Source organism: Martes martes, assembly GCF_963455335.1.
Source record: "Martes martes genome assembly, chromosome: 2".
Lineage (NCBI taxonomy): Eukaryota > Metazoa > Chordata > Mammalia > Carnivora > Mustelidae > Martes > Martes martes.
In genome coordinates, this window is record NC_137889.1 from 171,744,805 (window position 1) to 171,768,722 (window position 23,918).

The 23,918-nt window shown below is 35.8% G+C and overlaps 1 protein-coding gene across 2 annotated transcripts in view; it reads left to right on the forward strand.

Moving 5' to 3' along the window:
- The window catches only part of UBE2K (ubiquitin conjugating enzyme E2 K), a 76,515-nt gene that overhangs the window by 42,648 nt on the left and 9,949 nt on the right, over positions 1-23,918 (forward strand). The window contains exons 2-4 of one of the 2 annotated variants that reach the window (XM_080796907.1): positions 1,494-1,587; positions 6,593-6,651; positions 17,801-17,883. In XM_080796907.1, the coding sequence (XP_080653033.1) occupies positions 1,494-1,587; positions 6,593-6,651; positions 17,801-17,883 (236 nt within the window). The remainder of the gene's footprint in view (positions 1-1,493; positions 1,588-6,592; positions 6,652-17,800; positions 17,884-23,918) is intronic. The other variant, XM_080796908.1, reaches the window with a different exon arrangement.

Below are 23,918 nucleotides of genomic sequence, written 5' to 3' on the forward strand. Positions count from 1 at the left end.
AAGTTTCTCATGTGTATATTTGTAATTAATTTTAATTTGGGGGTAAAATTAACTTCAGAAAAAAATGAAATACATTAATCCCAAAGGTGAAAATAGAAAAAGGTTATATAAAAATAAACCTACTAATTAGAATGTTTTTCAAATGTATAAAGTTTCTAAATCTTGTTATTATTAAAAGATAAGATTAATTAGAAGTCATATGAAATCTTTAAAATTTGGGTTTTAAGTTATATATTTTTTCAGTACTTATCATTCTGTATTAATATAAACTGCTTAGTATAGAAAAAGAGTAAAATTGGTATCTACTTGTTGGAGGTTGGGGGAGGAAGCCATGGACTTTTAAACAGTAATTCTTACATTGTTCATCCAGTAAACAAGCTTAAGAAGGTAGAGTTGAAAGCAAAAAATTTACTCTTGAAATCCTGCAAGGCTTTTTTTTAAGAGTGGATATGTTGTGTTACATAGGTAAAAATATGAAATCGTAACCAAGAAAATGAAAACATAACTTGTATATTAAGGATGTATGTTTTTAACAATTGAAAAAAAGAGAAAGCTTATCATATTAGGAATTTAGACTTAGGACCAGTAAGGTATTAGTGTAGATTACAAAGTATGAGTTGGAGAGCTCGTTTGCAGACAGGTACTTTTGAACACTAATGTGAATCCCCTTGGAGGGTTTTCTGAATCATTTAAGGTCACCATTAACAGATTGAGAAATTGAAATGATAATATAGATATGAAATGACTTTGAGAAATGTAATGGGCAAAATAAATAGATGTAGATAAATTTAAAATAAGTCTGTTTTGAAAAGTAGGTAGTTGCCACTGAATTAAACTAAGCAGTGTAGCTTAGTTTAAACTAAGCAACTTAAAACAAATTATACAAGGCATTAGATGATTCTAGTGAGGCATTTTAGGCTTCAGGAATTTTTATGGAAAGGGAAATTAGTTAGATGCTTCGAGTTTTCACCAGCTGGGTGGATGGAATAGTATTTTAGTTAACCTAAACATCTAGAACTGTTGTGGTTAGTTTAAGTCAGAGTTTATACCCTACATGGCTTTTAATGACCCTGAGTTTTCTGTTTATATGGATAGAAACCATGTAACCTGGGGTACAGTATAGCAGCGTTCATCTACAGAAGAATAATAGACTCATCACGTTGGACCTAACATACATGAAGTTGGAAATATAAAATAGGTGTCTGCTCTTTTTCTCTAAACATTCCAATAAAGTTAACAAGCCATTGTACTGTTGTTCAGAGTGGTGTTATTTCATTAAAAACAATGAAGTGAAAATTTGTTAGTTTTTTGGTTTTGAATATTCTTAAAACTGGCTAATTAAATCCTAGAAAAGCATAGGTTATTATTTTTTACTAGAGCAGATAATCAAGTTTATTAAAGAGGGGGTTTCAAAATTTTTTTATAGATAATACTTTAAAATAGGCTTTTTTCTTGCTGATATAACTAACATTTATTTTCTGTTTATTTTTAAGACGAGCAAAAATCAAATTAAAGTAGATCTTGTAGATGAGAATTTTACAGAATTAAGAGGAGAAATAGCAGGACCTCCAGACACACCATATGAAGGCAAGTACTTTTTTCTGTATCAAAATATTGTGCGTATTAGAACTTACCTGAAACATTAAATCAGATTAATCTTAAGTATCTATAAATTACATGGAAGGTAACTTCATTTGGCTTAGGATATTACAACATTTAAATAATAAATTTAGATATTGCTGTAGACTGATTTTTCTTACTCAATTTTAGCTAATTTTTTTCTTTCCCCAACATAGATTTAGTAGAACCAAGTTACAATTTATATAGGTTAGAATTTAACAGTAGAAAACATCTAGCATGTTAAGCCTCTAATATATGGACTATAGATGCTCAGTTACCCTTCATATGGTATTTATAACAAATCTTGCCTTAAATTTCTGACTGATAAAATACTTATTTTTTTTATAAAGCTCCTCTCCCCTGTTTGTCATTAAGTATTTTATTCATTCATATGTCTTCACACAGGCTGTATTCCAAATATTTAATTTTCTTTATTCAGGAAAGCTTTGAATGATCGTTTCAAGACAGAAAAAAGAAAGGAGGCAACTTTGCTGAACTTTGTGTTCACAAACTAAGTCTGTAGCTACTTTAGACTATGGAATTGGGTGATAAGATAAGGATAGAAGCTTTTTTATAGCTTTTTATTTCCTCATTAGGCAAATCTTCAGTAATGAATATTATTGTAAATTTGGGTTATGTAGCATATCCAAGGTTCTTGCCTTCAGATATATGCTTAGTAGAAATCATAACAGAATTTGTAGTCATAGTAGCATTTACTGAGTTCTTACTTTCAGAGCTTTACATGTATTTTCTCATTTAATCCTTAAAACAAATCTTACGAGGTAAGTAGTTATCACTGTTTATAGAATGAAGAAACTTAAGCTCAGAGAAATTAAGTGCCTTGTTTAAGGTAAGACATCTAAGTGGCACAGCTGGGATTTGAGTCCTAATAGCCTTTGACTTCAAAGCCAGTGTTTCTAATTACTTTCTGCTTTTGAATAAATGAGGATTGACTGAATATTGGAAGTGGTGGTTATGTCTACTTTGAATGAGGTCGTCTTATAATTCCTTAATAAACAGTTAACCCAAAGTCATCAGAAAAACCCAGCATTCTAAAATATCTTAGTTTTCATTAAATTTTTAAAGACCCTAGAATGTCTTTAGCATATCCTGCTAAATCTTAAACGGTAAAATTTTATTTCCTGTATTATAGTTCATATGAGCCATTTCTTTCTTTCTTTCTTTCTTTTTTTTTTTTTTTAGAGATTTTGTTTCTTTATTTGACAGAGATCACAAGTAGGCAGAGAGGCAGGCAGAGAGAGTGGAAGGGAAGCAGGCTCCCCGCTGAGCAAAGAGCCTGATGCGGGGCTTGATCCCAGGACCCTGGAATCATGACCTGAGCCGAAGACAGAGGCTTTAACCCATTGAGCCACACAGGCGCCAGCATATGAGCCATTTCTTAACATTATTTAGTTTTGTATTATTTACTGAGTGACTCCTATATGCCAGGCCTCATCTGGATGCTTTCATGGATACCATGCATTTAGTCCTTTTGACAATCATTAGATGGAAAAAGGTCATTAGTTATCTTATAGAAATCACGTTCTTATCTTAATAGTAGATAGTGTATGGAATGATACACTAGCTTCTTAAAGGTAGGCATTATAAATATTCTTGCATCTTTTTTAGGTTGTTTAGATGTATTTTTAAAAGATAGTATGGCAATAGCATTATCATTCTAGAACTCTTCCAGCAAATGGATATTTATAAACAAGGTACCTCCTGAACTTAATAGGCAGAATGTTCATTACATTCTTAGAAACCCTTAATAAAAGTAGATGAATTTTTTTTTAATTTTAATAAACATATAATGTATTTTTATCCCCAGGGGAAAAGTAGATGAATTTTTAAAAAATTGGATAATACTCATTTGTAGGATAATTAAGTTATAAATATACCATATTCTTTATTGATTGGAAGCAAGTTTGGTCATATTTAAGTGTTTCTGCTGCTGCCACTAAATGAGATATTAATGTTTGATAATACTAGTTTTTGTTTTGATAAGACTAATTTTAATATGCTTTTTGGGTATAAATTGTGGCCTTTTTGTCATAAAACTGTTAAGGAGAAATTGTTCATTTTATTTAGGAAAAGCACTACTCAAGGGCATAAACTAAGATATTTTTTGGAAACATGTACATGAAGAATATTTTGAAGATGTATTTTGATAATATTTATTGCAGGGCTCTTGGTGGTTTTTGAGAGTTTTTGTTTTTTTTTAATCTCTATAACTAAGGCAAGTGTTTCCATGTGGAATGTTAAACTGTTTATAATGATTAACTAATGAGGAAACTATTTTATGTTGTGTTAAAAGTAATCAGATTGAAAAGTAGAATACCCATGGGAAAATTAGCCATATTGCACGTGTTACTTAACTCTTGTTTTTTTCTTTTGCTGTAATAGTGGCAAAGGAACAGTTTAGTTTTTGAACCTTTCTTCCTAAGAGTTGTTTTGAATTTATGGAATAATTGTTGGTATTTTTAAAAATATCATCCCTTCCCCATTTTCTTTTTAAATGAAGTCTAAAAATTATAAAATTTTAATAATAAAAGCAATTTAAGAAGAAATGATTTATGGTGAAAACTTAAAATATGAATTATGTAGTTATAAAGCTTGCTTAGTTGTGTTGCTCTGATATATGTGTGTATACACACACACACATATATAAAACAAATAATGCTATGGTTAATGTTATGGTGGTTATATATTGAAAGTTGTCAGATAATAATGCAAGACAGAGCATATTAGTAGAGCATATTAATAGCATGTGGAGTAAAAATGGGCTGGGGGGGGGGACTCTAGGGGCCAGCATTATTTATGTAGTATTTCTGGGCTCTCACTGCTCCTAAGAAATTGTTTTGGACATTCAAGAAGGAACAACTTTATATGAAAGATTATAGAAACAATCACCTAGAATTTAACAGAAAAAGTAATATTCTTTTTTTTATATATAATACTCTTTTTTTAATTTATTTTTATTTATTTATTTATTTTTTAAAAAGATTTTATTTATTCATTTAACGCAGAGAGAGAGAGATCGCAAGTAGGCAGAGAGGCAGGCAGAGAGATGGGGGGGAGCAGGCTCCCCGCTGAGCAGAGAGCCCGATGCGGGGCTCGATCCCAGGACCCTGAGATCATGACCTGAGCCGAAGGCAGATGCTTAGCCCACTGAGGCACCCAGGCACCCCGAAAAAGTAATATTCTTAGGAAGGAAAAAAAACCTACATTTTACTCATTTTACATTTATTATACATATATTTGAAGCTGGCATTTATAACTCTAAACAAAAACAGTTCTATCTATAAACGGAATTTTCTCAGGTACTCTCCTCTTACCTATCTTACTTGGTTTTTTGTTTGTTTGTTTTGACTACTTTCCTTTATATTGATTTCGCTCTTGCCATATGCTCTGTGATTCAGGCATCTAGTTCAACTCATGCATAAGTCACTATGGGATATCATTAAAAAGAATTAACAAGAAAAGAAGAATTGGAACCAGAAAGGGTTGAAGAAAGTGTTACTAAGTGAATTGCCCCTTTGTTTTTCTCCCAGATCCACATTCATCTATAACAATGGAGGGAGGTGGATTTGAGAGAATGTGGGTGATACTGAAAATTGAATTATGAAATTTTTAAAAAATATTTTTATTTATTTATTTGATGGACAGAGATCACAAGTAGGTAGAGATGCAGGCAGAGGGGCGGGGGGAGCAGGCTCCTCGCCGAGCAGAGAGCCCATGCGGGGCTCGATCCCAAGACCCTGAGATCATGACCTGAGCCAAAGGCACAGGCTTGACCTACTGAGCCTCCCAGGCGCCCCTGAATTATGAAATTTTGAAGTTAATAATGCTAGTGCATAATTTTTATTTTATTTTACTTTTATTATGGAAGGTTTTAAGTATCTATAGAAGACAAATGGTATAATGAATCTTTGGTGTACTTATCATCTGGCTTTAATAACTATCAATTTAGGGCCAGTCTTTGATCTAATTCATCCCTTTATTATTTTGAAGCAGATGCTAGGCATAGTATTTCAGTAGTACAGTTTTATTTGTTACATTCTGGAATAGTGTGTATTCTATTTTAATAGATCATAAAATGTTAGGATTGGAAGGTTCCTTGAAGTTAGGATTCAAATCCACCCCCTCATCCAGTGGAAGACTCCCCCCCCCCCTTCAGAGTTTCCTGAGCGACAGTTACCTTTTCTTGAATTATCCAGTTATGGGAAGCTAGATAAAGTTTTCTTAAATATGTATTTGGCTGCTAGTTGCTCAAGATGACTTCAAAACAGAATGTTGTGGTTTTTTTACATATTACTGGTTAAAACAATCTCTTTGTAAAGTGTTTTCTTTTCTATACCTATTGAGGAGAAGAGAACAGTCTTTTGTCTTTATGCCTACCTGTTATTGTTGAATTTTAGTTTTAAAATTTTAGCAAGCGTTGGCCTTTCATTGAGGGCACAAGTTAAAAGTTTGGGGCATTTTTACATTTGAGAGAACCAGCTAGTGGTAGATTTTTTTCAGTTTACGACATAACCATATGTCCTTTTTCTCTTTACCGTCTATGCCCTTATACCTCCTTACCTTCTTTTTGTCTTTTTATTTTTTCTATATTTTTTGTTATTTAACAGCTCTTCTCTGTGGACTAGAGGAAACAAAAGGAGACGGGACGTATATTACCTAACTGTCCCAGTGAAGTGTTGGATTGTCTTTGGATTTAATGTATTTGTCTATCTCAAGCTCTTTTATTCACTGATAAACTAATATAGTTGTGTAATGGCTATTTTATATGTTTTAAATAAACTTTAAGTTAACTAGTGTTTTTATTATTTCCTTTTTGGGTTTCAACTTTAGAATGAATTTGTTATAATTGAATATAAAATAGTACGTGTTTTGAAAAATCATGTCACTATATTTTGTTTCAAATATTTGAGGTGAGCAGCATTCTTAACTTTCTGTTTTCCCCATTTTTTAGGAGGAAGATATCAGCTAGAGATAAAAATACCAGAAACATATCCATTTAATCCCCCTAAGGTACTGTAAGCCTATTTTTTGTGCATGAACTTCTAAATTCTTTCCCATTTAATTTATATTTTAGTGCTTATTAAGATTACAGCTTTTTGAGTTATTGTCTGTATAAAATTTAGTAGGGACAAGCATTCAGGTAATGTCAAATAAACTTTGTTGCTGACTTTAGAATGAAAAGCAAGCTTACTCAGAGGTAGCTAGTAAGGCTATAGACAGGAATAGGATTTTCATCTGCCAGTGGCTTAAATTCTAGGTCTGAAAAAATTTACAATGCTCCCAAGTTTTGAGAACCCTTATACAGATTTGTACTTGCCTCAAAGAAGTATGTTTTTTTTTTTTCTTTTTCTTTTTTTTAGGGAAGAGTATATTCTGAATTCATTCAGTAGTTATTTGAGTACTGTGTGCCACTGTACTGTAGCTTTCACGGAGCTTTCACTGTCCTTGCTTTCACGGAGCTCACGTTCTAGCAGAAGAAAATCTTATGAACAAATAATTGGAACTGATGAATATTAAAAGAGGAAATGGAATACCCTAGCTCATGTATAACAAAGGGAACTAACCTAAACTTAATTTTTCACTGAATAGCTTCCTTTATCTTTTACTTTTGCTATTATCACTTTAGTTTAGGCCCTCAGCTTTATTACTTTCCTGTTTTGCCTATTATTTAATCTGTCTTTGCCACACGTATTCATTCTTTGCAGTTCTGTTCTGTAAATCTTCCTGAAGTGAAGTTTTGATGTTTCTTTTCTTTCTTTGTTAATAAAGTCTAAACTCCTTGGCTGGGCATTTGAAACCTCTTAACAGCCTAACCCCAATTATCTTTTCAGTCCTAATTTTCTACCACCTATACCCACAACATGGGTCTCATTTTCCAACCTAGATTATTTGCTGTTTGTAGATGGTGCTTATTATTTCATACTTTTCTGTCATTTTCACTTGAATCATTATCTGTATCATATAAAATTTTAGGGTGTTTTTGAGGTCTAGGTAAAGTATATCACCCTTTACATTAAGCTGTATCCATCAAATTGTTCCTGTACTCTTTTTTTTTTAATAATTTTAAAAAATTTTAAATAAACATATAATGTATTATTAGCCCCAGGGGTACAGGTCTGTGAATTGCCAGGTTTACACACTTCACAGCACTCACCATAGCACATACCCTCCCCAGTGTCCATAACCCCACCTCTCTCTCCCTACACCCCTCCCCCTGGTCACCCTCAGTTTGTTTTGTGACGTTCCTCTACTCTTTTAATAACATTTTATATTATTTATACACAGCTGATCCTATGAACAGAGTGGGGGTGAGGTACACTGAATCTCCATGCAGTTGAAAATCCCTATATAACTCTTGACTCCCCAAAAACTTAAACTGCTAATAGCCTGTTGTCAACCAGAATCCTTACCAATAACAAAGTCGATTAACACATTATTTTTATATATGTATTATATACTGTATCCTTATAATAAAGCTAGAGAAAAAATATTAAAATCATAAAGAGAAAATATACTTAAAGTACTATACTATACTTATCAGAAAAAATCCAATATAAGTTGACCAGTTCAAACCCATGTCATTTAAAGGTCAGCTGTAGTACCAATACAAATACAGTACCAATTTATTATTTGGGGTATGTATCTTTTACTAGCTTTTATGCCCCTCAGGTGAAGGACCATGTCTTAATATATCTTTGCATTTTCTGTGGCTCCGTGAGTGTCCTTGAGCATATGATAGTAGTCACTTGGAAAATGTTCTAGAATTCATTCAGCCTGTTGGTGGTTCCCATTTAGGAATAGACATGGTAATGGAAGTTCCAGGGTGCACTTGGGTCACTTACTGGTTTGGAGTGTCTATTCTGTATCTTATGTACATCTATTTTCTCATACGCCCATTTGATTCTTTTAAATTGTTGCAAAGTAGACATAATATAAAATTTATCATTTTAACCATTTCTAAGTATACAGTTCAGTGGTATTAAATACAGTCATGTTGTGCAGTCATCACCTCTAGCCATCTCTAGAGCTTTTTCATCTTAACCTGTTAAATAATAACTCCCCCTTACACTATGGCCCCAGCTCCCTAACCTTTGTTCTACTTTCTCTGTATGAATTTGATTAGGTACCTCAATTAAGTGGAATCACAATATTTGTCATTTTGTTTCTGGTTAATTTCACTTAGTATAATGTCTTCAAGGTTCATCCATATTTCAGCATGTATCTGAATTTTATTCCTCTTTAAGGTTAAATAGTATTCCATTTTTCATATATGCCACATTATCCATTCAACCATCAAGGGACATTTGGTTGCTTTTAAGCTGGTTGATTTTTTTTTCCCTTTTTTTTTTCTCTATTATAAAAGCAGTTTGGTGGCACCTGGATGGCTCAGTTGACTAAGCATCCAGCTCTTGATTTTGGTTCAGATCATAATCTCAGGGTTGTGAGATCAAGCCTTGTATCAGGCTTCATGCTGGGTATGGAGCCTGCTTCAGATTCTCTCTCTTCCTCCACCCCTTCCTGCTCCTGCTGTCTCTCTTTCTAGAATAAATAAACATTTTTTTAAGTAGTTTGTGCTTTTTGTAGAAATTTGAGAAAGTTATATAATAAATTATAAAAAAAGAAAGGATTTTTCAAAATGACCATTTAGCGATAACACTATTATTAAGCTATCATCTTATATCTGTGACTTAGTTTTCATACTCATCCTGGTTACCCTCCACTGGATTCAGCCTAGGTTTTAATGTTATCATTGGAATGAATACATAATTGAGGATACTTTAATTGTTGAATACCACAAATTTAACAAAAGATTTTAAATGTTTAAAGATAAGGATGCCCTCTTAGCCTAAAAAAACTTTTTTAATGGAAATAAGGAGGAAGAAAAAAGAAAAGCCCTCAATAGAGACTACTTTCAGCCACCACATTTTTTACTATTAGAGAATGGCAGTAGCCACTGTCACTTGTGAAACAGTCTTAACAGTTCTTTTGACAGAGAGAGAGAGACAGTGAGAGAGGGAACACAAGCAGGGAGAGTGGGAGAGGGAGAAGCAGGCTTCCCACTGAGCAGGGAGCCCTATGCATGACAGACCGCCCCAGTCTTAACAGTTCTAATAAATGAGGGACCTGAGGCTTAGAGGTTAAGTAGAACCCAAATCCCATAAGGCCCAGTGTGCTCTACTTTTTTGATCCTGTTGAGGAAGGAGTGAGGGCATAATCTCTAAAACAGTGACTATGACTCCCCCAAGAACAAGAGCAGTCCACCAAAGTTCAAATCTACTTCGGCCATTTAACTGGCTTTATAATTTTTTTTTCCCTTACTAATCTCTGCCCAATGTGGGACTATCCCAAGATCAATCACTGCATGCTCTAGCTGAGCCAACCAGGCACCCCTGGCCTTACAATTTTAGGCAAGCTTTGTGCCCTAGTTGCCTCATCTATAAAATCCTCACTTAGGATTGCTTATAAAGATTAAATGAATTGGGGCGCCTGGGTGGCTCAGTGGGTTAAAGCCTCTGCCTTCAGCTCAGGTCATGATCCCAGGACCCTGGGATCAAGCCCCGCATCAGGCTCTCTGCTTGGCGGGGAGCCTGCTTCCCCCCGTCTCTCTGCCTGCCTTTCTGCCTACTTGTGATCTCTGTCTGTCAAATAAATAAATAAAAATCTTAATCTTAATCTTAAAAAAAAGATTAAATGAATTAATCCTTGTATAAATTATTGTAATAATTCTGTGAAACATTTTTTCACATTTTTAAAAAATTTTTTATTTGTTTGAGAGTGAGAGTGACAGAGAGAAAGGGAGGGAGCATGAGTAGGGGGAGGGCCAGAGGGAGATGCATACTCCCCAAGGAGCAGGGAGCCCAACTCAGTGCTCGATCCCAGACCCGAGCTGAAGGCAGATGCCTAACCAACTGAGCCACCCTAGACACCCCTTTTTCACATATTTTAATGTCTGTGAAATCAAGATACACCTTACAATGGATGACATGTCATAATATAATTGGCAGAGTTTTTCTTTCTCAGGGTACATAAAGTAATGGTGTGTTATATAATTCATGGTACCTGAGATTTAATGAAATAGTAATACTTATAACTTGCTACACAGAGTAAGCACTGTGTAAATATTAGCATTAACCAGTGACTCCCACTCTAAAAGGCTCTTCTTGGGGTGCTTGTGTGGCTCAGTTGTTAAGCATCTGCCTTTGGCTCAGGTAATGATCCCAGGGTTCTGGAATCAAGCCCCCACATTGGGCTCCCTGCTCAGCAGGAAGCCTGCTTCTCCCTCTCCGACTCCTCCTGCTTGTGTTCCTTCTCTTGCTGTCTCTCTCTCTGTCAAATAAATAAAATCTTTAAAATAAAATAAATAAAAGGCCCTTCTTGAAGTAGCCTTTGTCTTCCTTCTGTGACATTGTTTGAAAATATAACATTGGCACTTACATTTCCAGTATAAGTTGAAATTTTCATTCATTGCTGACCTGGATGGCTCAGTTGGTTAAGCAACTGCCTTCGGCTCAGGTCATGATCCCAGGGTCCTGGGTTCGAGTCCCACATTGGGCTCCTTGCTCAGCGGGGAGCCTGCTTCTCTCTCTGCCTCTGCCTGCCACTCTGCCTGCTTGTGCTCTCTCTCTCTGACAAATAAACAAATAAAATATATTTTTTAAAAAAGTAAAATGTTAGAGCTGCTTTGATACATAGTTTGGTCAAAATGGTAAACAGAGTTGCTTTATGACTTATATCAGTCCTACCCAGGTACCTACCCAGTAGAAATGAAAACATGTCCACACAACAACTTGTACACAAATGTTCATACCAGCACTATTGATAATGGCCAAAAAGTGGAAGTGACATAAATAAATGTCCATTAATTGAATGGATAAATAATATGTGGCATATTTATACCATGGGACATTTTTTGGTTATAAAAACAAATGAAATACTGATAATGTATAATATAGAGGAATTTTGAGAACATCATGCTACATGAAAGAAGCTACACACAAAAGGCCACTCATTGTATGATTTCATTTATATGAAACATCGGAAGAAACAAATCCACAGAGACAAAAAATAGGTCAGTGGTTGTTTAAGACTGAGGGTGTGTGAAGGAATGGGGAGTGACTGCTGATGGTTACATGGTTGCTCTGTGTATATACTGAAAACTGTCATGGAGTTACGTACTTTAAATGGGTGAATTATAATCTCAGTGAAAGTGTTTTATTAGTTCCCTCTATAGTCTTTTATATAGCTCCACAGTGATTGCATAGCCCTGGCTCTGTTTCAGGCACTTGACACATTATTTTAATCATTGAAATCAGTGTTTTATTAGTCCCTCTCTCACCCTCATTTTCTAGCATAGTGGGAAAAATAGACTCATAACTTAACAGAGCTCCTATTGTTCTTCAGGCCACTACTATCCTGATTCCAGACATTCCACATTGAGGTAGCTTCAATATTTAGAAAAGTCTCCCTCTGTTATTCTTAGTTGTAATTTAGTATTCTTTTAAATATGGTACTCATTCCATTTATGGCATTAAGCTTTTGTAATGTAAACGAACGTATTATAAATATGTTCTAAATATGTTGAGCTTCGAGATATATTGAAGTTTTACTGATTGGTAAATATAATGGAAAAATTGGGAGTATTTGTAAATTTCTTGCTGGATTTTGTTTGTGTATGTTTAATATGTAGGCTCAGGTTTAATTTTAAGCCTCATGAGATAAAAAGTATTAAAAGTAGCTGGTTATATTCTCACTGTTGTGCAGCTAAAATTGCACAAGGTTGAAACTTACATATTTGATAACAGTGGGCACAGAGTATTTCCTGTTTATTATTCTGCAATAAATTATTAACCTGAAGAGCAGGTTTGCTTCTAGATAGAGAAGGTATATCTTTGAGTCAGCTGAGTATAGTGTAGAAGGAATTTAATTCAATGCATATAACCAGTGTTATTTCTAAAGTGAATTGTAATATACTGTTAATGAAAAAATTAATTAAATTGGGAAACCTCTAGCTCAATGATTTGCCCAGTTATGAATTAGAGATTAGGTTGTGAATTTTTCTGTTTTTCCTTGACATTATAAATGTAGTTTTATATGTAAAATTGATTGTAAATATCATTGCTAATAACTTTTAATGGGTCTGCCCATCTGCACATGCATATTTAAAATAAAATAGCATTTTATTTTGTACAATAAGTTAGATAAAGCTGGTTTAATACCATAACATCCTTGAGTTCCAAGTTTGAAACTGGAAATTCAATGGAAATGTGAGCTTCCATTTGCCATGAAGTTGCTGAAATGTTTGAACTAAAGAGTGAATGTAGGATACTGTCCTCCAGGAGGAGATAAGATTAGTGAAGGAAAAAAAAAATAGATTAGTGATAATGGTGTGCCAGTATAGATTATAAGAATAGTCTCCTTCCTTCATTTTGGTCTGGTAACACTGTGTATATGGTGTTAAGATTTATATTTCTTGGGGTGCCTGGTTGGCTAAGTGGTTTAAGCCTCTGCCTTCGGCTCAGGTCATGATCTCAGGGTCCTGGGATCGAGCCCTGCATCGGGCTCTCCGCTCGGCAGGGAGCCTGCATCCCCCCCCCCCTTCTCTGCCTGCTTGTGATCTCTCTCTGTCAAATAAATAAAATCTTTAAAAAATAAAATAAAATCTTTTTTAAAAATGAAATAAATTTTTCCAGTGTTGAAAATATTGGGCCACTTTTTTTTTTTTTAAGATTTTATTTATTTATTTGACAGACAGAAATCACAAGTAGGCAGAGAGGCAGGCAGAGAGAGAGGGGGATGCAGGCTCCCTGCCAAACGGAGAGCCTGATGCGGGGCTCGATCCCAGGACCCTGAGATCATGACCTGAGCCGAAGGCAGAGGCTTTAACCCACTGAGCCACCCAGATGCCCCAAATAAATAAAATCTTTTAAAAAAAGGATTTTTGTTTCTGTATAAGATATTTAATATTTTTAATTTTAAAAGTATTTTTATGAAAGTTTTTATTTTATAAATATTTGTTTATATTTACATATTTTTATATTTCTATATAAAAAGGTTTTTTTGAGTGTTCCTCAGAGGTAATGAGTGTTCTGAAGCTACCCAGATGGTGCTAGTATTAGTTTCATAGGTGAAAATAAGGAGGCCTGAATTGTGATTAGTAAGTCTTTTAATACTATAAACCATTTCATACCTGTTTTGTAATCAGTGTCAAATGTGACTGAAGCAGGTCATAATAAATGTCCTTGAGTTGTTATTTACCGTTATGCTTCATCCTTTCCAAATTTTTTTGAGTCTACATTTTTGTTGATATACAACAGAGGTGTTAGTACTATGAGAAAAAGTGACAAATACAGTTGATATTAATTGTGTATAGAATAATAGGATACAATTCTGGAACATGTGTGGATACCACTAGTGACATTAAGGTTTGAGAAAGAAGAAGACATGAAAAATCTAAGAAATGAGATAGTTGATAAATAATTTAAAAAAGAGGAATAGAAGATAAAGAGTGGTAGACCACAGAAAAACTACTAAGGTACTTATATCCACACTAGTGGGTGATGCAGTGTCCTCTTGAAAAGATTTTTATTACATCATTTGCAAATTCAAAGGTATCTATTCCTAAAACTGATTAGAACAAAGTAACAAATAGTTTAATAATTTCCTTGATCCTACATATACATGTATTTATTTTCATATAGAGTCTGCAGAGATCATGTATTGAAGACTCCTCTTTAAAAAGAAAGAGATCACTTAGATCACTTGCCTAACCATAAACCTTCTTTTTTTTTTTTTTTTTTTTTTTAAAGATTTTATTTATTTATTTGACAGACAGAGATCACAAGTAGGCAGAGAGGCAGGCAGAGAGAGAGGAAGGGAAGCAGGCTCCCTGCTGAGCAGAGAGCCCGATGCGGGGCTCGATCCCAGGACCCTGGGATCATGACCTGAGCCGAAGGCAGAGGCTTTAACCCACTGAGCCACCCAGGCGCCCAACCATAAACCTTCTGATGACTTAAGTAGCAATTTCAAATTCTTGGGGTACCTGGCTGGCTAAGTCAGTGGAGCATGTGGCTCTTGATCTCCGTGTTGTGAGTTTGAATCCCATGTTGGGTGTAGAGATTTCTTAAAAATAAAATCTTTTTTGGGGCGCCTGGGTGGCTCAGTGGGTTAAAGCCTCTGCCTTCGGCTCAGGTCATGATTCCAGGGTCCTGGGATGGAGCCCCTCATCGGGCTCTCTGCTCAGCAGGGAGCCTGCTTCCCCCTCTCTGCCTGCTTTTCTGCCTGCTTATGATCTCTTTCTCTGTCAAATAAATAAATAAAATCTTTAAAAAATAAAATCTTTTTTAAAAATGAAATAAAAATCTTTTTCCAGTGTTCAAAAGATTGGACCAATTATTTTTTTTTTTTAAGATTTTATTTATTTGAGAGAGAGTGAGTAAGAGAGAGTACACAAATGGTTTGGGGGGGGTGAGGAAGAGGGAGAAGCAGACTCCCCACTGAGCAGGGAGCCCGATGTGGGGCTTGATCCCAGGACCATGGGATCATGACCTGAGCCAAAGGCAGACGCTTAACCGACTAAGAACAAATTTTTGTTTTAAAGTCACAAAATGCTGTAATGTCCTTGAGTTACTGAAATTATGGCATATGGTTATTTTGTATCTTTATGCTTCAAATTCATTGAATGGTAGAAAATATGATAAGACTATCATGTTTATATCTATTAGGAAGAAATGTTTGTTGTACATAGGCCTGGTATGCCTCTTTTCTTTGACCAGCTTTGTATTTGAGAGGGATGCTGGTTAGGTCTAAGAATAGGTTTGTCATGATGTTAATTGCATATTCATTCAGTGTGAGACATTTCAGGTACTTGGGGTGCTCTGGTAAGCAGGCTAGATACTGAGCCTTTTAGGGAAGGCCAAACATAGAAGGAAGAAATTATAGAAGTGTGGTCAGTATGATGAAATAGGAACATACAGAGTGCTGTGAGAACTGATCGGGAAGAAGTGATATGGAAACTAAGACTTAAAGGATTAAGTAGGAATTAGCCAGGAGAAGAGGGCATCAACATGTGTTACTAAGAGAAGAAACAGGTATGAAAGGCCCAAGGGAGGGGCGCCTGGGTGGCTCAGTGGGTTAAGCTTCTGTCTTTGGCTCAGGTGGTGATCCTAGGGCTCTGTGATCTAGCTGCATCGGGCTCTCTGCTCAGCAGGGAGCAGGGAGCCTGCTTCCCCCTTCCCCTCTGCCTGCTTCTCTGCCTACTTGGGATCTCTCTTTCTCTCTGTCAAATAAATAAATAAAGTCTTTTTTCTTTTAAGATTTTATTTCTTTATTTGACAGATAGAGATCACAAGTAGGCTGAGAAGCAGGCAGAGAGAGAGAGAGGAGGAAGCAGGCTCCCTGCTGAGCAGAGAGCCTGATGTGGGGCTCGATCCCAGGACCCTGGGATCATGATCTGAGCCGAAGGCAGAGGCTTTAACTCACTGAGCCACCCAGGTGCGCCAAATAAATAAAATCTTTAAAAAAAAAAAAAAAAAGCCCAAGGGAGGAAAAAAAAATTTATTTATTTATTTATTTATTTTTTTTAAAGATGACATGGGAGATGGGCTGGGACAGTTTAAGAGTGCAGACTTACATAAAGGGAATGAGAAGTCATTAAAGGGCCTTAAGTAGAATAGTGAATCAGTTGTTTTAAAGGGCGCTCTTGATTTCAGTGTGGAGAATGGATTGAAAGGAACCAAAATGAAGTTATTAAAGTCAGTGGACTGTTTAGTAACCCAAGTGTAGAATGATGGTCTTGTTTAACGAGTTGTGTGATTATGTGGATTGAGAGTAGATACCTTGTGTCTACTCTTGTAAGCATGAATTAAAAAGGATCAAGGCATGGATAGATTCCATCAGTTTTAGGTGTTTTGAAGTCATTGGTAACTTGAAGTTCTTTTTTAGCATATAATTTAGTGTGTAATTAGGTGAAGAAGTGATTAACAGGTAGTATCGACAAATCCCGTCACCAAGAGAGAAGTGGAAACTGTCTGCTTAGCTGCTTTCCGTAAATAGCTTAGATTTAGAGCACATATTAACGAGTTAATTTTTGTAGAATACTTACTGTTTGGCTTGCGACACCTGGGTGGCTCAGTTGATTAAATATCAGACTCTTAATATGGGCTCAGGTCTTAATCTCAGGGTGGTGAGTTCAGTCCCACCTGGGCTCCACTCTGGACATGGATTCTACTTTAGAAAAAAAACAAAAACAAAACAAAACAAAAAAACCATTGCTTGACTTACAGTACTTAATGTGTTAAGTAAAAAGGAGTTTTGACTTAGGTGATTATTATATATGTATCAGATAAAATAACAGTAGCCCCCCCCCCAAAATAGTAATATTTGGTCCTTCAAAAGCTTGTAAGTAAGACCTGATGAACCGGATTTCATTTCATGGTGATCTGTTAGAGTTAGTATTTTTGTTTTGTTGGTTTCTTATCCATCCTAAGACAAATAATGAGGTGATTAGAGACTCAGAATCTGAAATGAGGTTGTGTAAGTTTGCGTATTGTTCTATTGCTAACTTGTTACTGGATTTTTGGATAAATTTCTTAAACTGTAAGCCTCAGTGTCTCTTGAGTGCCATTGTCTTTCAAACAAATTTGAATTTTTTTTTTATCTGAGAACAATTTCTACAGAAAATTTAGGAGCCATCTTAGAGCCACTTACTACTAAAATGCTTCCATGTACTGATTTTGTTTACTTTGTCCTTCAAAGCTGTCCTGCATCCTATTTGACACTGAATAAATTGCCATTCACTATCTATATTAGTTTTTATTTTATGTTACTTTATCTACCTAACTAGATTTTAGTCTGTGTTGTAGTTGTCGTAGCATGGACTATTATGGTAGGTAAATTGTAAACACCTGGTAATTATTGGGTTTCTTTAGGGGCGGAACATTTATTAAAAAGTTTTTTATAAAAATGTATGTCAGTGACAGCATTCAGCTTAACTGAATGCTTTGTCTTTCACACCCTTCCCTTCAGCTAGGCAAAATGATGGTAATGTAAGTATGGACTTTTTTTTTTTTTAATCTGAGGATTTCATTTTCTTGTAGTTATACTTGAACTATATGAGTTTTATTTATGTTACTTAAAAACTCAAGTGTGCTTTATATTCTAGGTCCGGTTTATCACTAAAATATGGCATCCTAATATTAGTTCCGTCACAGGGGCTATTTGTTTGGATATCCTGAAAGATCAATGGTAAGATATTTTGAATTCACTTTCTTCCCTCTCAATGAATTCCAAGGGTATGCTTAGAGTGTTAAACGTGTAATTGCCTCAAAACATGAGCATATATTATACTTTCTCTTATTTGGGCTATAATTTAAAACTTTATGAAGTCTCAAGTACATAATCAAAAATGTGTTGGGGTGTCTGGGTGTCGCAGTTGGTTAAACATCTGACTCGTGGTTTCAGCTCAGGTCATGAGCTTGATTGAGCCCCACATCAGCTCTGCACTAAGTGTGGAATCTGCTTGAGATTTTCTCTACCTCTCCCTTTGCCCCTGCCACCACCTCTGTAAAATAAATAAATCTTTTTTAAAAAAATGTATGTTAGAATTGAGATCACAATCATTATTTAAATAGTGACTTATGGGGCTCCAGGGTGACTCAGTCTGTTAAGCGTCTGCCTTCTGCTCAGGTCATGATCTCAGGGTCCTCGGATCGAGCCCTGCATTAGGCTCTCTGCTCAGTGGGGTGTCTGCTTCTCTCTCTGCCTCTGTGATTGCTTTCACTCTCAAGAAAATAAATAAAAATCTTAAAAAAAAAAATAGTGGGGCGCCTGGGTGGCTCAGTGGGTTAAGCCTCTGCCTTCGGCTTGGGTCGTGATCCCAGGGTCCTGGGATCGAGCCCCACATCGGGCTCTCTGCTCAGCAGGGAGCCTGCTTCCCCCCCCCTCTGTCTGTTGCTCTGCCTACTTGCGGTCTCTCTCTCTCAAATGAATAAATAAAATATTAAAAAAAATAGTGACTTATTAGGTTATGTCAGATGCTAGCTTTACATCTTGAAAAGTCTTGATTTCATTTATTTTGGTAAATTTGGTTCTTTCCTGTCTCTCAAAGATACTTGTAAAAGACTAGAAAAATAAGTATTGAAGTAATCAGCTCTGATCCGGGTGGAATGTAGGCAACAAAAATGTTAAAAATTGTGTTAAGTGAGCTTAGTTAAGGTTCTCAGATTCAAAGAAAGGAGTACTTTTATAAGTGATATCTTCATTTGCATAGCACTTTATAGTGCTTTCACATGTTTTGTCTGATTTGATTTTAGCAGCAGCGTGTTTAAGAGTTAGTTCAAATCATGACGCTGCCATTTACTAAACTGTGGTCTTGAGCAAATTACCTAGCCTGTGTGCCTTAGTTGTCCTCATCTCACAAGATGGGGTTAATACCTACTTCATAGGGCTATTAAAAGGATTAAATGAATTGTTTTATGTAATTTTCTTAGATTACAGCCTGCCATATTCTAGCAATATGAATGGAAGAGAAACTAAGACAAGAGGTATATAAAAAAGATGTCAGAGTGGGTGAAAACAGTAATAAGCTATGTGTTTGATTTGTTAAGAAAGGGAAAGAATGGAACCTGAACAAGGTGAAACAAATGACAACATTTACTATTTGGGGAATTTGGTTTATTTAGTAATTGGATAAACAGACAAGAATTGTTGGTTTGGTTTTGCTTTTCCATTCTAATAGCACATCTGAGTAAAGCCTCCTCCCTCAGTTCATCCCTTGAGGTCTAGTTTCTTGATCTGTATTCCATACCCTTAAACATTGAATTGTATGAAATAGAACTAATTTTATTCTGTCATTCTTTTAACTTGTGATCTTTCATAATTTGGAGGTCTCAGTGTTTTTATCCATAAAGTCATCTCAGTGGCCCCTTATAATAGTTAGAACACTCAGTCATACTAATGAATATTTGCAGACATTGTACCTCTTTCACTTGGTTTCCGGGACATTAGTTCCTCTCTTCTCCCCTTTCTTGTGCCCATTCCCCGATTTCTTAACTAGTTCTCCCTTGTTTCTAGGAGAGTACCTTGGGGCTAAGTCTTTACCTCTGCTACTTTTCATCTATAGTCATTTTCTGGTATGCTTATCTGATTTTAGAACTTCACTTTTTAAATACCAGCAACTCATAAATCTATCTTCCTTGGACTCCACACTCATATGCTGCTACCTGCTTAACACCTGTACTTCAGTATGTATGTAGTAGACATCTCAAACTTAAAACATGTTGAAAACTCAACTGATACTCCCTAACCCAAAACCTGCATCATTCCATTTAAGTTACTGGCAACTACATTGTTGCAGTTGCTTTGGCCAGAACTTCATGATGATCCTTGGTTCTTGTTTCTCTGGTACCCTGTACCCCATTTGCAGATTTTATTGGTGAAACTTCCAATAAATTTCACTTTCATTAGTACTACCTCGCCCAAGTCACATTACCTCTTTAACCTCCCTGCTTCTGAATTTGCCCTACTCAGCAGTTCTCAAAGAGTGATACTCTTCTCCCTGTGCCCCCCTCCCCACATCCCTTTTCAAAAACAAATACAGCTCCAGACTAAAATTTCCCACTGACTCCCCTTTTTGTTCAGTTAAGTCAGCAGTACTACCACTTCTGATTATCTCTTCCGACTGTTGAAAGATTATGGTGTATATGTGGAGAGAGAACTTGGTACTGTTGTACTGAAACACTTTTTGTCAACTGTTCCTATTAGGCAGATGTGAAATAGCTGAATTTAATAATTGAAATATTTTAAAATGTCAAAGACAGGGGCACCTGGGTGGCTCAGTCAGTTAAGTGGCTATCTTTGCCTCAGGTCATGATCCCAGGGTCCTGGGATTGAGTCCCACATGGGGATTCTTACTCAGTGGGGAGTCTGCTTCTCCCTTTCCCTCGGCCTCTCCCCTCTGCTTGTGCTCTCTCTGATGCACTCTCTCTCTCAAAGAAATAAAGTCTTTTAAAAAAAATAAGTGAGATGAGATATACATGGATATCTTAAGCCCCTCTCCCCAATTTATTGAGGTATAGTTGACAGTCAGTGGATATTCATGTTTATTTAGGCCTCAGACCTGGAATTTGGTAAAGAAAACTAAAGGATAGTAATCCTCAGGAAAATAAATTGACTAAACATTGAATAATTTGAGGTAGGTGTGCTAGAAAACTGTCTTGGTCTTTTGTGAATACATACGGCAAGTTACCTTTAATATTTAACAGCTTTATGTTAGTATGGTTTATTAACTCCACAATGTGTTCTGTGTGGAAACTACAGATGTTTTTCCACTGACACCTATTATGACTGCAGGTATCTGTTTACCTGAGGAAATAGAAGAAAATGACTACACATAAAAATTGCACTCAGGGGGCACCTGGGTGGCTCATTCATTAAGCATCTGCCTTCGGCTCGGGTCATGATCCCGGGGTCCTGGGAAGGAGCCCTGTGTCGGGCTACCTGCTCAGTGGGGAGCCTGGTTTTCCCTCTCCCACTCCCCCTGCTTGTATTCCCTTTCGCTGTCTCTCTTGTCAAATAAGTAAATAAAACCTCTTAAAAAAAAAAAAAGTGCACTCAGTGATACTGCCCTTCTAAAAGACATGAACAGGGGTTAAGAGAATACCTAGATGGTTAATAAGCAATGTTCAGCATCATTAGTCATTAGGGAGGTGCAAATTAAAATTACAATTAGATACTACTACATACTTACAAATAGTTCTCATGCATTGATGGTAGGAATGTGGTTCAACTACTCAGCCAGCAGTATCTACCAGAGCTAAACATACATCTTTGATATGGCCCAGCAGTTCCACTCCTAGGTCTATATCCAAGAGAAATGAATGCATATGTCCATCAAAAGACTTGTACGAGAATATTTGTATCATGTTTATTCAATAACCCATATACCTGTCAATAAGAAAATGGATATATAATGGAATAATTGTCCAGTGAAACACTGCAATAGTAGGTTTTTAAAAAGCATATTGACACAAACAACATGGATAATTCTCACAGACATGTTGAGTGACCAAAGCCAGACACAAAGGAGCACATATTATATGATTCTGTTTTTATAAAATTCAAAATGAGCCAAAACTAATTTATGGTGATAGAAATTAGGATAGTGGTGGGGGTGGGTGAGGGTTGTGAAAGGGAATGCAAGAGAGGTTTTTTTTTTGAGTGCTGAAAATTTTCCAAATTTTGATCTATGTGATGGTTACATGGGTATATACATATATAAAAATTCATCCAGATGTAGAGCATTTAACTCTGTTTGTTATGCTTTAATAAAAAGTTATAACAAAAAAGCTGCCTTACTCTTTTAAGTAGCAGTGTTTTGAATAAACATCAATTATATGGATGGTCTTCTGAAGACCCTTAACAGAAAGTCAACAGTATTGACAGTTCATATAGCTCTGTATGTTTTGGAGGCTCTGCTGAGTTTGTATGCATGAATATTTAATTAGCCATTTTAACTGTGTTTATTGAGGTTTTGGCAAAATTAATTTACTGAAGATAGATTTGTAAGGTCCATCATCCATTGACTATTAAAATTAGCTGACACATTTTGAAATTCCATATTCCTGTTAACCTGTTAGGATTTGTTTTTTACACACACACAGAATCCTAAATAATCTTAGTGCATTATGAATTTAGTCAGTACTGTGTAAAAGGAATAATAACTAGAATGAAAGATTGTATTTCTACTGTATACTTTCTCACATTACTAAATTTAGGTTTAAAAATTAATGTAGATCAGTCAACATACACATTTTTTAAAAATTTTTTTAAGATTTATTTGGGGAAGTGAGGTGAAGCAGGCTCCCCGTTGAGCAAGGAGCTTGACTCAGGGCTTGATTCCAGGACCCTGCGATCATGACCTGAGCCGAAGGCAGCCGCTTAATTAACTTAGCCACCCAGGTGCCCCCTAAAACGTATACATTTCTTTACACTATCAAAGATGTTATAATTTCTATAGTATGTAGAGCCAGAAGACTGAGTTTTGTTTTAATAATAATTTTATTACAACTGATGATTAAAATAATGTCATTGTTTACCATTAATTTTTTGTCCAGCTTAAAACTTTGCATTTAGAGTTTTTTTTTTCCCCCTTACCATTTTAAAATATTTATTCATTCATTCATTCCCTCATTTTTACCTGCACTCACTCTTTCTGTTATGTTTTGTTTTTTAAGCTGGGGGTGCAGAGGGGGAGAGAATTTTATGCAGACTCCACACCCAGCATGGAGCCCAACATGGGGCTGGGTCTCATAACCCTGAGATCATGACCTGAGTCCAAATCAAGAGTCAGACACTTAACCATCTAAATCAGTTCTTTGTTTCTTAATTTTATTTATATTTATGTATTTTTTTGAGGGTTTTATTTTTTGACAAAGACAGCAAGAGAAGGAACACAGGCAGGGGGAGTGGGAGAGGGAGAAGCAGGCTTCCTGCCAAACAGGGAGCCTGATGTGGAGCCCAATCCCAGGACCCTGGGATCCTGGCTTGAGCTGAAGGACGACGTTTAACAACTAAGCCACCCAGGCACCCCCCCCCCTTTTTTTTTATTGAAGTATAGTTGATGTACAATATTAGTTTCAGGTGTCATTTAGACTTCTTTTTAGTCAACTAATTCTTAATGGTTTATAAATACCTCCCCCAGTATTTCGTTATGAAATTTGAAGCGTACAGAAAACATACCTTTTTCTTATTGAGATTGTTAGGAATCAAATCTAAGATTTTTCCTTTCATATTGAGAACAAACTGTCCCTTTCAACATGTTCATCTTTATTTCCTTAGTTTCTGATTTTTGAAGTTGTAAGTCCAGAGGTCTGTAATAGTTTGTCTCCTCCCAATAAAGACTGTAAATAAAATAAATAAAAGGTAACTGTCACTAAAAAGTAGGAAGTATTTATAATACAAACTTACAAATCTCTGAGGGAAGAGCTTCTCACTTTAAGAAAAGTTTTTTAAGGATGCCTGGGTGGCTCAGTCAGATAAGCATCTGCCTTTGGCTCAGGTCTTGATCCCAGGAGTCCTGCATTGGATTCCTTGCTCAGTGGGGAGCCTGCTTCTCCCTCTGGCTGCCCTCTCCTTGCTTGTGCTCTCATGCGCGCGTGCTCGCGCGCTCTCTCTCTCTCTCTCTCTCTCTCTCTCTGACAAACAAATAATCAAATAAATCTTCAAAAAATAATAAAAATAAAAGAATTTTTTATTTTGTAAAATATATATAACATGAAATT